The sequence below is a fragment of the Crotalus tigris genome, unplaced genomic scaffold, assembly GCF_016545835.1.
Source record: "Crotalus tigris isolate CLP2741 ecotype Arizona unplaced genomic scaffold, ASM1654583v1 scf7180000017666.379230911805:20528666, whole genome shotgun sequence".
NCBI lineage: Eukaryota > Metazoa > Chordata > Lepidosauria > Squamata > Viperidae > Crotalus > Crotalus tigris.
Genome location: NW_024096552.1, coordinates 15,022,205 through 15,040,794, shown reverse-complemented (window position 1 = coordinate 15,040,794; position 18,590 = coordinate 15,022,205). Strand labels below are relative to the sequence as shown.

The following is an 18,590-nucleotide window of genomic DNA, read 5'->3' as shown; positions in this document are numbered from 1 at the left end:
TTCAAAACAAATCATAAATGTCATCAAATATAATATTCTTTTCTTGATAAATCCTTTAAAATTATTGCACACATGAAATTGTTTTGATTGTCACATTTACAATGCATTAACTGTTTTTCTCTGTCAGAAAATCACATTATCTAATCTAGCATTTTGGGGCTTCATTGGGATCTCAGGACACAAAAATCCTGCTAGAAGCAAGTAGGTATATGTCACATATTAAGAAACAATTTGATAAAATTAATCAACTATCCTGCAAATAAATATATGATGAAGATGAGTATACTATGACTATTATATCAGACAACAGTAGAGAAATAATTCAGTTCCGTTATCTATATATAGTGACACCTCCACCTGTGACAAAATATCCAGCATTGAATAAATTCATACGAATCTATGGTTTTGCAAAAGTGTCTCTGAAGTTTAGTATTTTAGAACATTCTCTTATTTTTCCTGGCTATATCATCATGACTATGTTGTTTAGGAATATTGTAAATATGTTTTACAGGAAGTAGTACTGTAACTTTCCTGAAAGAGATCTCTCTTAATCAGTTGCATAGATAATTTCCACTCAATCTTTAATTTTACATTTTTGGAGAAGTACTTTTTTTTTAATAATAATTTTTTTATTTTTCCAAACTCTCCCCCATACATATACCGTGATATTTATCAGATGTTAACATACATTCTTTTTACATTCATATATAAGATACTTTTAATAAAATGAAATAAATACATACACATGACTTTTGGTGTTGCTCACCCATATCCCCTTTCACTGTATCCACACTCCTTCTTCTCTACCTTCTTTCTCCCTTTCTTCTCTTCCCTACTTCCCTCTTCTTCCTCTCCTCTTCTCTTTCCTTCACCACTCTCTTCCCCTTTCTCCTCTTCTCCTCCAACCTTCCTACTTCCTTCTCCCCTCCTTTACTCTTTTCTCTCTCCTCTCCTTTCTTCCCTCTCATCCCTCTTCAGATACAATTCAGGGGTAATGTCCAAGCAACTCCTCTCTCCAAATTTCCCTATCTGTAAATATATACAATAAGATTAATTTTCTCCTACATTGATACTTCTATTTATCTAACCTTATCGATATATACTTCTATAAATATTTATACAACCTCCAGTTATTCAATACTGTGTCACCTGGATCTCCCTCCTTATCTGCTCCTTCTTCTTCCATCTAAATTGATGTTAACTATCTTTTAACCATATTCTCTTTTCAGCCAATCATAAAAAGTTCCCCAGATTTCATAGTAGTCTCTGTCTTATCTTTAATTGTCAGTGTTAGTCTATTCATTTCTGCACATTCCAGTATTTTCCCAATCACCTCTCCCTCGGGGGGGGGGGCTTTCAGTGCTTTCCAATTTTGTGCAAACACAATCCTGGCTGCTGTAATTATATGAATAATTCAATATGTTTTCTCTTTATTGTATTTCCCTGGTAGAATACCCAACAGGAATATTTTTGGTCTTAGTTCTATACGTTGTTGTATCATCTTTTCTATCCATGTTCTAATTATATTCCAATAAGTTTTAGCTTCTACACACATCCACCACATATGGAGATGTACTTGATGAGTGTTAGTTAAAGAGAATCCCACAGGAAATAGATTATTCTGACTCCTCTTGGTCAGAATTCTGGCACAATGTGGGCCTAATATATTGATTACTCTGGTCAATTATCTTTGTTGTGACATCAGAGAACTGTGCTTCTCCTGGTCCTATTAAACCTCTTAGCGGATTTATGTACCTTAGTATGTATGATAGGCAATAGGAGGCACTTTATGGTGGCTCTGCTCCTTTCTGAATAGATAGCTCTATTGGGTGGTGCATGTGAGAAAACCAGCTGAATTCTTGCTTCACCCCTGTGGGATGGAATAGGGATCCCCCTTCAATATCTACATGAAACCATGTAGGTCATGTCAAACTGGGGTGAGAATCGGTGATATTTTGATATTGTATACATCCCCATATCAGGATTGGCCAAGGATGCTGTGAAGATTCTGACCCAGTCAAAACAAATGCAAATTTGGAAAATTTGGATTCCTGAAAAAAGAGTTGCTTTTTGTATGATCCATCACAGTCCCAAAGTTGGGTCTGAGTAGGATTGTCTTTCCCTAAAGAAGCCAATTTTTATAATTACTTGGAAGTTCTACAGAACATTAACTATGCTATTATTATAATACTATTATCAGTAACTTGTTCCATGGCCAAGGTCTTTTTAAAATACAGCCTTCTCCATATTGATGCCTCTCTCCAAAGTCAATTGGCTGGATGCTGCCTAATAGATTATGCAACTTAATCAGCATTTTTGAAGTGAAAGATTGTGGAAGCCTCCTCTTACATTCTGGAATGTAATGGGCTATAATCATGTCATGGAGAAATTGTATAAAAATAAATTAGAAAGAAACAATTCCAGAGAAAAAGAGTCACATGAGCATACTGCTGGTTAAAAACACGGAGGTAGTCCCAGATTATTTATTATCTTTCCATGTAATTAACTGAAAAGTTGGTATGTATTCATTCCACAAAACAAAAACCACTTTTTCCAGAAATCCACGGCTGAGTTTTGTTTATGCTGAAGGCAGACTGAGAACTGAACTAATAAAGTCAGCTAGTCAGGGGTTAGAAATAAACACAATCCACCAATCAATTCTTTCTAGCAATAGGAGATAGAGAGAATAATCTGCTTTCTTCTATGGGATGTAGCTGAGTGTATAGCTGCATAAATTAGTATCTGGCCTGCAAAACATCATTCGCAGCATTGCTCTGCTACTGCAAGCTGATTGTTCTGTGATGAGCTAATGGTCAAACTTTGTACTTCGTGGCATCTTTTCTGCTCAAATTTTAGACTATTCAATAATAATTTTATTTCTTTTATTCAGAATGTAACAGCAGACTCATTCACAGTTATCTTGTTTTTTTTACCAATAATAGAGGAACATTAGAAATTATAACAAAGAAGTGAGAACATTATGAAAAGGACACAATTCCAGGTATAAGCACAAGTTCAGTTTTATTCATAGCAATGTTGATGGGAATGTTGGTGTAAATTTTCTCCAAAGAGAATGTTCCAAGTAGAATATAGAATTCAAAACAGATATTTTTTTAATAAAGTACACACAATATAATTTTGTTTTCGATTATATATAAATTTGGCAAGTATCGTTCAAATGTTTATACAAATCCACGTTCATTGCAAATTTATAATACTCTGCACATTTCTACAACGTAACCCTGAACACAGCATTTTCGGTATCTTTTTGCAAACAAAATAATCAATCACAGCCTGGACTAAAAAATGCCCACTGCTTTCAGTTAGGGATTATACAATAGGACATAAAGAGCAAGTAACTTTGTTAAGTGTGTGGACATTTCAGATGAGATAATAAATTGTGGGTATTATGGGATTACAAATGCCTGTAATATTATCTGTGATTTTTTTTTAAAAAAAACAAACAATCACTTGACTTAAGATGCTGGTGTTAATGATAGAGATAATGGTGAATCACAACTATAACAGTATGGAAGCTGCAAGTGGTTAATAATCTTCATTTTTATTGAGATATCCTGTTGATTCAAAGATCTGAAATGACTGGTGGGAGATAACTCTCACTTTCTCATTTACTGTAGTTTTATCTGTTCTCTACTTCTTTCTCTCTTGTTAAAGCACGTGCAATGCTGGATCTAGTTTGGAGATTGTGCTGTTACATCACACTGTCTTTTTATTTGGAACTGTCCTCCAGCATTTAAAAAAAATAAGAAAATTCCTTTGGTAACACCTTTTATGTTAAAATATTCCTTTGATCTTGCCCAGTAGTAAAATGTTAATGGAAGTGATGTTTTTCATTAGCAATGGAGAAGGACAAGAGGCAGAAAGCAAAGGGAGAACTAGCTCTTTTACAGTCCCATCATCACAATAAATTCAATATGCATCATGTGTTCTCTTCCTGTTTTTTCCTTTCTTTTTGCTTAAAAAAACTTTCCAGTTGTTAACTGTAATACTGAGGAGTGACAATTGATTTAGTTGCAGTCATATACAAAATCATAATTGCTTGGTTCCTTTGGAATAGGGGGTGGAGCATCAGGGATCTGTATGTTCTCCAGATCCAGGAGACGCAGCTTTATCTCCATACTGAGCAGAGTATCCAAGTCGTTACGTGTCAGTTCACTCATCATATCTTTTCCAAGTAGGGCATTTAGACCATCAGTCCATACACAGTACTATTGTGGGAGGGGAAAAGAGGGAGAGTTGTATTAATCTGACTTTTATAAGCGCATCCAAAATACCATGCCACTTCAGTAATTATATTTTAGGTAAAACATTTTTACAATATCAAAACTTTTAAGTTACCATCTAAGTAATTTAGGATTTTGTTAACTAGGTAATCTAGGATTAAAATAAAACATACTATCTTATTTGAGTATGACATTATAGAGCAGTTATTTTTTTTAGATGGTTTCAGTATAAAATAAACGTACTGGGAAGAGAGAAGTATAAGTGATTTCTGCTTGCAATGTCTGTAATATTTATAGGCCAGCAAATAAAACACAAAAGTCACAATTAATTTACAGAATTAATTAAAAGGAAAATATATTATTCTAATATATCTTAAAAGGATTAGAGTTAATATGTCCTACTGTGCATACTATAGAGCAATAGTTGGCTATGGTGATGGAAATAAAATCAGATTTATTTGATAATAACATCTTGAGATAAAACAAATCAGAACCATCATGTTACTTAGTAAAGAATGGGAATAATTTCTGGTGAGCATCTGCATACAGAGGGAAATACAGAAAAACATGTTTCATCAATTCAATTATTCCTCCAATGCATGGATACAGTCTCTTTTTGAAGGACATTTTTGGGTACCTTCCTTCAGTAACAGCTGTTGGGAGCATATTGACTCTGGCTAAGAAGAAAGCCCTTCTGAATTTTGGGATCATTAACAGTAAAGTAAAAAAATAAATCTGTTTCACTATTTTTTAAAAAAAATTAAAAAAGAAGCCAAAGCTCCCTGAAGCCAATAGTTCCAGATAAACAAGGTCAGAAAAATTGTTTGAAATCATCAGCAATTCAAAGAGATCTCATGAAACATCAAGTTGATTTTAAAAGCCATTTTAAAAGTTTCTTATGCAACTGTGAAGAAAAGTGTTTAAATAAGGCAACCTAAAAATAAAGATTTCCGATACATTGGCCTATGTCCTAATTTATAATTAGAAATTATAATCACCCATAATAGTGTTTTTATCATGTAAAGGATTGTTTTGGATTCCATGCCAATAGATGGAATTTAAATTTAGCTGACTGCATGCTATAAAATAAAAGTAACTAGAGCTTGCAATGTGCAACTGAAGTTAAAAAGCAAGGAAATAAAAGATTACTGTATATGAACATCACATAAGGGGAAGAAGAAACAAAAATAGAGAAGTAGTTACTTTTTCTGATTACTGTTATTCTATTCCCTTGATCAAAGACTTTCACTGGATCTTGAGTATTTGTGTAATATAAAATTGGTAATTTTGATCAGATAGGGATTTTGTTAGTTGTCCTGCTGCTCAATAAACTTTCTTCTTGAGTTGGCTTTAATCTTGGGGATGGTTCTGAAATTTTCCAGACCAATGACATCCATTATTTAAAAGTTGTTTTACATTTATTTTAGGGTTTGCCTATGGTTTTTAAATTTTATTTTAGTTGCTGCATTAATTTATATGTTTTACCTGTTGCTTGGGATTTAGTGGACTCTAGGTAGTTTGTACATTTTACAGTATTAAATTATAATTTATATAATTCACATTCCAATTGGATACCAGGAAAATGGAAAGAATTATGTTAGCAAGTGCTATAGCACTGCTAGCTATAATTAGAATTTTTGTTTACATCCTGCCTCAGAATATAAATTTGGTGAGCATTCTATATTCCTCAGTAAACTGACTTCTAGTTTATTTCCAAGAAAATTTCAAACTTTGATTACTGGTCAGAGATTGGCTATCATTCTTGGGAGACCCTTTTATATACTGGATTACAGAATGAACTTTTCAGATATTGATGTGAACTTCTTTTTACAAGAGAGCCATTTGACTTCTTCATTAGTAACTTCCTAGAACAGAGGCCCCCAACCGGTTCCATGGAGAGAGGTTTTTCGCAGACCAGAGGATGTGTGGTTTTGTGTGCTGCCTGCAACCCGCAGAGGGGGCTTTGTTTGTGCAGACCGGTTGCTGGAATGCTGTGGCCCGATACCGGTCCATGGACCAGGGGTAGCAGACCCCTGTCCTAGAAGATGGGAAAGACTTTCCCCCTTTTTGTGAAGACAAACAACGCAGGATATATTTTAATCTCATTTAATATTTTTTTACAATTATAGTTCGATGGCTATTGCACTGATTATTTTGCCAACTTGAAAAGATTACTGTTGGTTTTCTTAAATCATCATCTCACTGAAATTTTTAGTCTTGAATTCCTAATTTAAGAAATTTTGTCTTTTTGCTCTAAACTATCATTAAATGTTTGCAATTTCTAGAATCTCAAAAAATGAAGCTGATTTAGCTATCTCCTCCCCTTCCCAAGAAAGAATTTAGTGAAGTGCTGTTTAATTCAACTAATGACCAGAAAGAATAATTATCTATTTGCCTTTTCATTTTTTAAAAATATACATATATTTACCTCATGCTTGTCAGGAGCGATGAAATTTAGCTGTCCATTTGAATCAAATAGTATAGAGAAAGCAAGTTCAAGCACCTCCTGAAAAGACACAATAATAATAAAGTAAAAAAAGAGACTATAGTTGTATTTCATAGTCTCAATTTACACCCATATATTTGTATGTCTTGTGTGCATTCTTTTTAAAATGATTAAATATATATATTTCAAAAGATAATGTCTTGATGGCTAATATGTCAAGCTGCTAACACTGGATGTTCTTTCTTTGACAATATATGGAGATGCAACCTTTTCCTTTCTTATGCTTTAGAATTAGATGATACTGGGGGAGGAGGAGGAATGTGATGGAAGTTAGTTAGACATAACAATATTGTAATAGTGTGTGAATTAAGGGCTTTTGAAATAAGAGATGATAAAAAATGGCATTGGAGAACAGGAGGGAAAGTCTGCATTTCAAATTAATTGGAGAATGTGATTTATGACTGTTTTGGCTTCGCTTATGTATGTGCCGATGCTATGCTGCTCAAATAAAGATTTTTTAAGGTAAACAATGCCTCAAAGTTCTTTGAAGAGTTTCATCTGTCAGAACCTTTGCATAATAGTTATTATGATTTTATACATCTGATGCTTAATATAACATTAAAAAATTGATACCAAACTAACTATATTGAGTTCTTTCCATAATACTAAAAAGGAATTTTAGAACAAAGTTATTATATTATTGCTTATGAATTGTAAAATGAAAAGAAAAAGAAAGGAAAACAAAGGAAAAAGAAAAACACTTCTAAAAATGTTTTCTGACTTCCTACTTTGTTTCCCCACCAATTTGTACTAGCTAATATAAAATTTATTGATATAAATTTTAAAAACCTTGTTCTAAATGCTTATACTTGCCTTGCTACATAATATGTGTGATATATATGGAAGCCATTCTTTCTTGAATTTAGTCAAGTTTCTGTTTTACATGTATAGTATTATTTTTTGCCAATTCTGCATATCCCCAATCAAATACCGTTAATACCACATTCTCATATAATTTTGAGCCATGTGCTACTTTGTCTTTCTTCTTCAACACTGCAGTGAAGACAATCACTTCCTATTTTAAGTTCAATACAGTTTTATCATTTCAGCTAATATTGGTTGAAAATTTCTTAGGAACAAATTCCAAATTGCATGTCATATTTCAAATGTGATCCCTAAATCATACCTTCATTAGTAAGATAAAACCTAATGACTTGATATATATCTTTATTTACTGGATTGTTTTTCCTCCTGGCAGATGCAAGATCTTATGATACTTAATGTTACTTTATTTCATCCCGGTTCAAGCAATACACAAGGAACTGGAATTTTAACTCCAATGTGCATGTTAAGACATGAGTGTGCAATACAGTAAGGGGAATCAAACAATGTCTTAAAGATACTCTATTAGTTCTGAAATTCTTCCTAAAGATTCATTTAATTAGCTTCTGAACCCTTTCCAGACCTGCTAGATATTTAAATCTCAAATTACTGTCTTCAAACTCAGGGGAATCCTAACTCTGGCAAGTTTAATGGGTTCATATCAGCAGTTTTAGAACAAAAATAAAAGAAAATTAAATTCAATTTTACATAATGCCCATATGCAGAAGGAACCATTGAAACTTTAAGAGAGGTTGCGATACTGTTTACTTTATGGTGACATCCATTTAAAGTTGGTAACTTCACACTTAGTCAAATTCCCTGGTCATTCAGATCAGTTGTATTTACAAATAGTACTCTTAGATTTAAATAGCTTTATTTTTTTTAAGTACAGCCATATTTTATCATATAAGATATAAGGTATGTAGCAGTTTCATTGATATGCTTAATTCACTTCATGACTAATATTAGTTTTATATATGTAATGTGCTTTATTGATAATTGTCTGTAATTATCTCTCTCTCTTCATCATCCATCCATCCATCCATCCAAAAAGATAAAACACTGTAAAAATGAAATTTAGCATTTTTAAAATTTTTGTTGTCTCAAAATAAAACAAGTAGAAAAACATGTTAAGAAGAAATATAAGAAACATTAATGTATATTAATATGGATTAATTCATATTTTAAAAAAGCATAAGCACAGAAATTTATTATGTCTGATTTTATATATAGCCTACTGCACCAAAAGAATATGTTTCAAAACATTAAAAATCATTTTTAGCGAAATAACACTGTTGTTGATATGATGCCATTTTCTGTGGAAAAAAAAAATCTCTCAGTGTGACAGATATTGGGAATATCTTTTTAAAAACTGTTGAGTGTTTTCCTAATTCTAAGTTTGCAACATTCAAAGTAATAGTGAATGATCATAGTGGCAAATATATAAATACTGTACATTATTAAAATAGCTGAAATAAAATAAAGGAGATAGTATTTATTAAAACAAAGTAATACACATTATCTCAACAATAAAAATAGCATGCCAAATAAAAATGCATGGGAGGTAAATGCTTATAGATTTTGTGATAATTGGGCTCTGATCTTGATATCTTGGATCTAATGTCCACCATATTTCAATGATCTATCCTGTAGCACTTTTCCATCAACAAAGGAGAAAGGGAAATAATAAAATGGAATTTTTTTTGCAATAAACAAAGAAGAACTCTGTGAAATGAAAGTATTGCATATGAGGAATTGAGTAAGTACTGTGTTTTTCCTATGTAGAAAGCTTTTGCTACACAAGTAGAAACCTAACTGGAATATATGAAATTATGAAACTCAAGTCATGTGTACTTGTACATACAGAGTAAGAAAAGAATAAAAATATACTTTTTTGTGTGTAAATATACCCACATGAGGAAATTCATGGCCTACAAATATAATTATACTTTAGAAAGCGCCTTTGTTTCTTCCATTACAATGGATTTTATGAACTTTTGATCTCTTTTTAAAATTTTAGACATTCTCAATTAAAAGAGAAAATAATGAGAAACAGCAAGTGCACAATCTTATCTTTCTTAGAGCTCCTTTACATATCCAGAAGAATTATATGGCATATCCCTTCTTAAAATTGCAATGAAAAAAAAATGATGGATATGAATTCCTATTGAGAACTCTATGCATATATTATTATTATTTTAAAAAATGAACAGGAGATACAGCAATAGCCATACCCTCATCATATTACACAAAGGCGGAATTCAAAAACATGACCCCCTCTACTGTCGCACTGACAGGAATTTTCTAATGTGTCCTATCTTCTAGCATGGTGTTCATCTGACTTACCTTTCTGTGCTTGCTATATGTATCATTTCATTTGTAAAGCTCTTGTTCCTTTATCCCCTACATTAGCCAAACAGTCTGAACAGTGTCACATTGTATTTAGGTGTTAAGAACATTTCTATCCTAACCTTTTAAGTTGAGAGAATTGATTCATTCAGTCCCCAGCAATCTTAGTTTTTTCCTCTGAATGTGCATAAATTCATAAATTACTCTATGTTCAATATTAGTCCTGAAGCTGAAAGATGTTCTGAAGATGTATGTATCTATCATTACTCGGGACATTTCTTGAATAGTTTCTTGAACAGTTTCTTGGGTGTCATATTGTTCATCTAGTAATATATAAAAAAATCGCTATCCTGGCATGCTTCAGTTAGGGAAATTTTTTTTAAAAAAGATTCAACATCTCTTTCCCTCTAAATGTTTTTTTTTTTTTTTTTGCCAAAAAGATGTTGGGCAATAAGCAAGGTTAACTATTCTGTAGTTAAAATTATATCAATGCATCTTTGATCTAAATGCCTATTTAAGGAATAGACTACTGAGGTTTTTATTTTATAGATGTGTGTATATGTTCTTTTTGCAAAAATTACATTAGAAGGTTAGGCAGTTGTAAAAAAACCTTTTAAAAATAATAAAAAATGGAACAAGATGCAATTAAAACCAGTTCTGAATATTAGTAGACAGATCAAGTGATTTAGGTAGCATTACAAATGATATAAAATTTCCATCTCTTTGTTGCTATATTTTTCCTGTTGAAAGAATGGAAATTGGTCATTGGCAAATGGAAATTCTTCATTTTAGATAAGATAAGATAACCTTTATTGTCATTTTTTTACAGTGGGCACAACGGCACACATCAAAAATGGAATTTAGTTGCCCGCTCTCAAAGTAGTAGCATTTCTGCTATTGTCAACACCTTAATATAAAAACAGTTGCTAACCATGAAGAGCATGTTAGTAAAGTTCTTTATGGAAGCTCTGTTTAGCCATAATCAGACAATCTGTGACTCATTGGGTCATCATTTCATATTTCATTAGCCAAAAAAAAAAAAAATAACCATAGATGGGCAAGAAAGCAGTGGGAGTGAAAATGATTTCTGACTGCCTTCTGGCTTCACCACTGAATTTCCTTGTGGGAAACTGGCAGAAAGTATTGCAAATCTTCATTCCTCCCTCAAATTCCTACCAGCTTTCCCATTCACTTTGCTTGTGGGAAGCTTCCATGGAGAAAGTCAGTGGAGAAGCTGGGAGAAAATGGCAAGTTCAGGATGATTCCTACCCACTGGGGGAAGGAATGTGTGTTTGTGCAGTGATGCAGCATGGATCTGGAGCAAGGGGTGCTTGAAGGGGTAGAGCAGGTTGAGAAGGATATACAGGGAAGTGCGAGAATGTAATGTTATTGGAGAGAATGCACAGGGGTGTGAGGATAGCCACATATGACAGGAATGGCAGGCAGGGATGCAAGATGAGCTCAGAAAGATGTGAGGGTGTGATGTTAGGAAGTATGTATGGGATGTGATGTAGGTGGAGGATGCATGGAATGCACAAGAAATGCTGTAGGCCAGCTTGGGTTAGGAAGAATGGGTGAGGGGTATGAGAGATGCCAGCTGCTTGTGGAGAGAGCACAGGGATATGGCACAGGTTGAGGAGCAGGCATGGAATATATAAGTGGCTGGCGTGGAGTGAGTGAGTGACTGGTGGGAAGTTATATGTGGATGGGGAAGACTTATCTTAGCAATTTAATGACTTTCCTTCTGGCTTCTGGACTGACTGTCAGGGAGCATTGGAAATGGCAAAGATGTGACCATGGTTGACTGCAACAATGTGGTACACTGAAGCAGCAGCAGCAGCACAGTGGTACCGAAGTGGACCCAATGTCCCCAAATTTCAGTCCTACAGAAGTGATGGGTCCCAATATTAGTCCATTTAAGGTATCTTGATTCAAAAAAATGTGGCCCTCTAAGGAGTGTTTCTCCCAATTGAAGGTTACAAACAGGCACGAGAGTTTTAGTAGTATGTAGATGGAGGAATTAACTATACTTTGGAGACAGGAAGATAAGGTTATCATCTTAAGATGACATGTTCTTTTATATTTGGGATTATGACTTAAAATGGCCCAAACACATTAGAGTCTCTAGATCCAATCTCCTTTCAATAATTCCATTTTGACACCAATGGTACTTAAACACAGCCTGTCCAGAATTTATCTAATGATGAATTTCAGAGAATATTGTATTGTCTGATTATTTTACTATACTAGATATCAACTGTCAGAGCTTTGCATACAGAGAATGAATGGGTTTTATGGAGAGACGTTATTCCATTACTATGTGTGACTAAAGGCTCTGAGCATTTGAGAATGAACAAATGAATGAACAAATTAGAAAAAGAACATTTAAAATGAACAGAGCAAACTCTTTTTAGCAGAAGGAACAACAGATACTTTTGTCAAACCCCTACAGCTAAAGACTTACTGGATGTAATTTAAAATAATACCTTGTTTTGTTTAAGGGCTCCCTTCTCCTTCATGTGAGGACAGTCCTTCCCTGTAACAATTGCTTTTATATCTGCCACAGGCACTGTATCAGATAAGAAAAAAAAGGAAGGTGAGAAGTCATGGAAAGCACTTGGCATCAAAGAGGCAAAATGAAAGTAGTGTTAGAAATGGCATCCCTAATACCAGGTGAGATTTCTGGTGTGTGAAAGAAACCAAAGAGGTAATCAGGAATCAGTGGATTTTACTGTCAAATGTTACTGATAAAACTATCAATTTCCATCTTTATTTTCCAGAATCTGTGGAAGTGAAGAGTTCTGTTCAAGTTCACTCATTAATCAGCCTTATTGATTTTTGTGGGGCTTTTTCCTAATAAGTGTAATATTTACATAAATGTTGATTCTTCGTCACTGAACTTTGTCCTAATCAATATATATTTATACATAGTTGTGTTATTTGTATATTCTGGTTTATTTTTCCTCTTTACTGTGTAATAATTTAACATAGAGTCTTTTCTTTTATATGTCATCACTTTAGCAAATAATCGTTAAAAAACAAATTCATATTTGTATCACTTTAGATAAAATGTTTAGACAACCACTTTCTGTTAGCTTAATATTGTTTCTTTAGAAAAAATAAATGCTTTAAATCTAAATACCCTTTATTTAAAACAATGCATATAATGCAGTCAGAAAATAATTTGTTAGAATACAGCTAATTTTATTTATTTTACTTATTTATTCAATTTACATAGCTGCTTATCTCACTATTACATGATTCAGGTGCTTGCAATAAAAACACAAAACACTTAGTATAAAAGGAAAATAAAAACACATATAGTAACTGCCAAGCATGATCTAACCTATTATCCATACAATCATGCAACCATTTGAGCAGCTGAGAGGGTGAAAGGCTAGATATTTCAAATCTCCTCTCCCAGATGTTTCTGCAAGGTTAATACATTTTGCCTCTGCCTCTGTGCCTTGGAGCAGAAATCAATTTCTGCTGCCATTAATTATTTTGCACATCTGGGATAAACCCCTCAAACCTCTTGTGGTACAGGTACATTGCCCACACTCTGTATTACTTTCTGGCAAATTAAAGATTGAGACAGGAAGGAGGGAAAGGAAAGATTTCGGAGACAGATCAGTCGCATAGAAGATATATAAAATTAATCTTTTTTATGACAAGAAAGAAAAAAATGGAAATGTAAAAATCAATTTTCAGTATAAAGCATCACCAACAATATATTTCAAAGGCAAAGGATATAAAAACAATGAACTGTTCAAATCACAAGCCATGTCTTGGCAGACCACTATGGTGATAGTTTGTTTTTATTTAGAGAAAGGTCAGTATCAGGAAGTTCCTTCTTGCATAAACACACAAATATTGAGCTTGTGTACATACAGATGATAAATACCAGCAATAAAACATTAGACTTTAAGCACACAAAGACAACATAAAATTAATATTATTCAGTGTTTCTAACTTTTTCCTACTCCTATAGGGAACAGGCTATCCTTAAATCCAATTCTATTTTTGATTCAAACGATTATCTAGAAATTCCTCAGTAACCTGGAAATTCTTCTTTAATATGAGGCTGGAGAATGCCAATAGCTTTCTTGCACCAACACATGCCCTTGCCCTACCTGAGCACATAGCTTGCAATTTAGTTTTACCTGGAGTACTGTCTGTAGTCTCTATACAGATTGAAGGGTGGAGGCAAACCTGACTTTTGCTTATGTACCTGAGAGATAGTAGTTCAGTGGCTTTGTTAGGCATGATAGCTGAGAGAGGGCTACTCTCAAACAAATTGTAAATAATTGGATAAGGGTATTTCACAGATGATGCATTTCTCATACATTATACAGGCTTTTCAGATCCAGACATATCTAATACAAATCTAAATATTTTAAGAAAAAAAATCCTTGTACTTGATATTTTTTAAGCATGAAAGACATACTTTTTGAACTTCAGCTCAGTTATTAATGAGTCATGGCCTTTTTTGGAATATAACATACAATATAAATATAAATGCAAAAATATATACAACAATATTATTTGAAGTGATATTGAAATCTTTTCCAGATCCATTGTAGAGTGCACTTGGTATTTTTAGTGCCATTCTTAATGGCAATAGCATAATATTCTGGTCCTATGCATTGCAGAGGAAGCACTGCCACTGAAAGAATCATTCTGATAAAATGTTGCAGCATTCAAATTGTTAAGAGTATCAAAATTAGTAGGAAAAAATATATCAGATTCAGAACAGTAATGGGGAAAGGAAATAAATGTGCTGCATCTGTTACTTATGTTATAGAAATATCATTTGGAAGTGAAGTAATGTTGCTGGTAGAATGAAGTTACTAAATTTGTTAAAAGTCTAATTTATTTCACTACTAGCTTATTCATTTTTTTTTTAGTTTAGAATGATTCAATTTAGAATCTAGAATGCTTATGCTAGGTGATTTTAGTGAAATTATCACAAGATATATATCAACATCCTCTTTTGTTTTTTTGTTTTTTTACCTCCACTGCTTATCTTTTCTTTGGAAAAGCATCCTGTGAAACATAACAACATATTATGAACATATATTGTTTCATATTTTTCTCCATTTTAGCAGGATGTAGTAACAATTCATATTTTATTTTATTTTCTGTGAATAAAAAGTTCCAGCTTTTTATGTTTATTTTGGAAAGTAAAGTGTTAAGGGTATTATTAGTGGATTTTCTTTGTGTAGCAACATTTATCTCCATCAAACTCATTTTGCTTTTTTGGGGATCATTCCTTTCTTATTTGTAACTGTCCTTTTCTCCCTACATATAATAACTATACAAACCTTTTGTTTTTCTTCATATTTTGTAGCAAACATTATCTTATACGAATTCCTTTTCTCATTCACAGCCTCTTTCACTTTATTATTCTACAAAGCATCTTGCTATACTTCCCATTCCTCAGATTTCTTTGGCACATTGATTCTTTTTGGACATTAATCTATCTTCTAATATTTTTTTCCATTCAAGATTGATAATTTCTTTTCCTGCACTTATATTTTCATTCTACTTTCACTTTCCTTCCATGTTGATTTTTTTTAAGATCCATTTTTAACTATCAAAAAATTTAGAACCTCTTATCATTATTAGGATTATTTGCATCAACTAAGTGAACACACAAATAAATTTGTCCATCCAGCTTACTCTTGGTTATCCTCTTCTTTCTTCTCTTTCAGTCCAATTTTCACAGCATCATAACCTTCTCTAAAGAACTAAGTCTTCAGATAATGTATTCAAAATAGAATAATATGAGTTTGGTCATTTGTGCCTTGAATGAGAAGTCTACATTGCTTTGTTTGATGACTTCTTTGCTTTTTGGCTGTCTGTGATATTATCAGAAGTGTTCTCCAAACAAAAATTCAACAGCATCAATATTCTTTCTATCCTACTTCTTCAGAGCCCAACCTTTGCTTTCGCAGTGTATCACAGGGAATACAATGTTTCACTAATTTCATTAGAAACAATCCAATTATGGTTTTAGATTTATGTTAATCCCTTTGTTGTGGTATGTATGAACATATGCATGTTTAAATCACATATTTGAAAGAAATCAATTTTCTTGTAAGCAGATACTCACCAATCACAACTCACAATCACATTCAATCTTGGGTATACAAATAGTATACCTAAGCTTTATGTGGTTTTTCATTATCACTTCAATATAACATGCAATTATCATCAATAAATTCCTTCTTTCCTATGTTCTTACAAATATCTAGAAGTTAATCCTTTCTGACATATGTGTTAATCTTTTGTTTGTAATTGTACCTATTATCATAATAGATAATACACTTACTTTAGTAATTTGTGACCTATCAGAATGGAGAATTATATATATTTAAATATTTACTAGTCAATACTAGTAAATATTAATAAATATTTACTAAGAGCTCATCTACACATCCTTCTTGGCCTAGACTTGAGATACCATTTATTGTTTGTTGAAGATGCCAAAATATGGAACCTTTGGTTTGGTGCCAGCTAAAAGAAGGCTGAAAGTGATCCTGTTGGAATATTTTTTTCTAGGAAGAGAGAATAAATCTCCTATGGGTACCTTCTCCACTGCATGTGGAAGAATCATATTTAGAAGTTAGAAAATTGCTGGACCCCATGTGGCCTTCTGTAGGACTGTGGACTTCCACATGACTGTGGATTCAGGTTCTTTGTAATTATTTCTGTTTTAGTTGCAGGACAGAGTAAAATAACACAACTATGAACAGTACTCAGGTCTTATTTTAAGCTATTGCATTTTGTCTGCTTTGTGAGTATATATTTGTCTCTACTGCTGGTCTTCATAATAAAAAATTACTGTCGATATTACATTGCATCATTTATTGAATAAAAAGTATTATAAACAATAGCTAATGAAGATATTTTATAACAAGGCATTTTAAAAATAAGACAGAAAGATTCCTGCTGTTCATTAAAAATGAGCTTTACAAATAGTAATTTCACTGATGGTACTAAAAAATAAGTAACTCAGTGCATATGTTTATGGTTTAGATATAGTCTTTCAGTTTGCTTATGGGAAATAAGAATGTAAAACATCTGAGCTAAAAAAGACAAAATCTATCACAACATGGTGCAAGTAACCTACAAACTTATTTATAAAAATCTAAGGCATGGGACTAAAGAAAGCTTTTCATAGTTTTCCCAGATTTCTTGCTGTACAATCCCCTTAGCCTACGCATGAAGAACTCTAGAAATCCTACAAAACTGTAGTTGTGGATGGCAGTGAAGCTAGTTGAGTAGTTTGGAATAGAATTGGGTGAAGTGAGGTAGTATTCATTTCTAACAGAAGCAAAAGGACTAGAATCACTCCTCATAATATATCATTTTCTTTTTATTTCTAGGTAACAAAAATCTCCTTTTCTTCACCCCATTCTCCAAATTTTCCCAAAGAATTCAATCTTCTCAAGAAGTTTGTAACCTGACTGTACCTGCATCGTAATGTTTTCAGTGTAAAATGCTATATATAATGTTTAAAAAGTAAAAGTTGTTTGATATCAGTGACTTACATTTATCCTGTAATGAATCATGTGGAACTTCTCCTTGGGGACTCTCTTCCAAATCTCCATAATGCAAAACTTTATGGTTTGGAGAGAGTCGACAATACCAAAATTTGTCTGATAAATAAAGGAAGTTGTTAATTTGCACCATAACAATAAAGAGAACATCACATTGAATGAAACAAAGAATTATTACACTGCAAGAAACAAATAAGAATCAATAAATATTTGTGGAATATCAAATCTTGTAGCTGAATTTTATGCTCTAGCCCCCCTGAATTTCCTTACTATCTTTATCTTCTATCAGTATGTTTTAGTTACAAATGATAGTGATAGTATTTATTGGAAATTTACATTTTGACAGAGGACTATACCTACCCATTAAGGAAGATAGCAAGGACTTCTTTTTCCTAAAGCCCCTTTATTTAATAAACAGGATACATAATATGGATCTGTCCAAAACGCTATTTTGCTATATCTGAACTTTGTTCTTCCTCCTTTTCACTTAAAAGAAGGTCAGATAATCGTGATATAAACTTCAGGGGTTGCCAAATATTGAGTCTGAAGCAAATTTAATAGTCATAGTTTACCACAAGTGGGGGATACAGTTTGAATATTTTCTATGATTCGGTGTCATGCTTCATCGTAGCTGGAATGCTGCCATCAAAATGACAGCATTTTGCTTAATTATATTTACTTAGAGTTTAAGTAAAGACTTAAAGTGGAGTTTTACTCTATTTTACTGTTTCAAAAATCCATCCATGAAAATATATGATGTATGGAAATGGCTCCTAGCAGCTTTCATCTGAAAAGACATACAATTACTCTATGACAAAGAAAATGTAATACATAATACTGCTTTCCTAAAATCTTTAAAAGTAGCTATTTATATCACAGCTTTCAAAAAGGAAAAAAATAACTGAACTCCCATCCTTCTGACCCTTAAAAATTTTCCCCTGAAATGGTAAAGATAAGAAACAGATTTGCACAGCATGAGAACAGTTTATTTTAACCTACTCTTAAACTTAAAAGGAGTAATGCTAATTGTAGCCTTTGTTTGTAAAACTCCATCAGAAAATTACATTCAACAGAACTTAAATTCAATTTGCAACTGTAATAGGG

At 32.7% G+C, this 18,590-nt stretch overlaps 1 protein-coding gene across 4 annotated transcripts in view; it reads right to left on the bottom strand.

Moving 5' to 3' along the window:
- Positions 1-2,995: 2,995 nt before the first annotated feature.
- Positions 2,996-18,590, bottom strand: part of ELMO1 (engulfment and cell motility 1) — a 367,271-nt gene continuing 351,676 nt past the window's right edge. For all 4 annotated transcript variants that reach the window (XM_039336764.1, XM_039336765.1, XM_039336766.1 and 1 more), the window contains 4 exons: positions 17,478-17,585; positions 12,408-12,490; positions 6,673-6,750; positions 2,996-4,229 (listed from right to left, as the gene is read on the bottom strand). In XM_039336764.1, the coding sequence (XP_039192698.1) occupies positions 4,029-4,229; positions 6,673-6,750; positions 12,408-12,490; positions 17,478-17,585 (470 nt within the window). In that variant the 3' untranslated portion in view covers positions 2,996-4,028. The remainder of the gene's footprint in view (positions 4,230-6,672; positions 6,751-12,407; positions 12,491-17,477; positions 17,586-18,590) is intronic.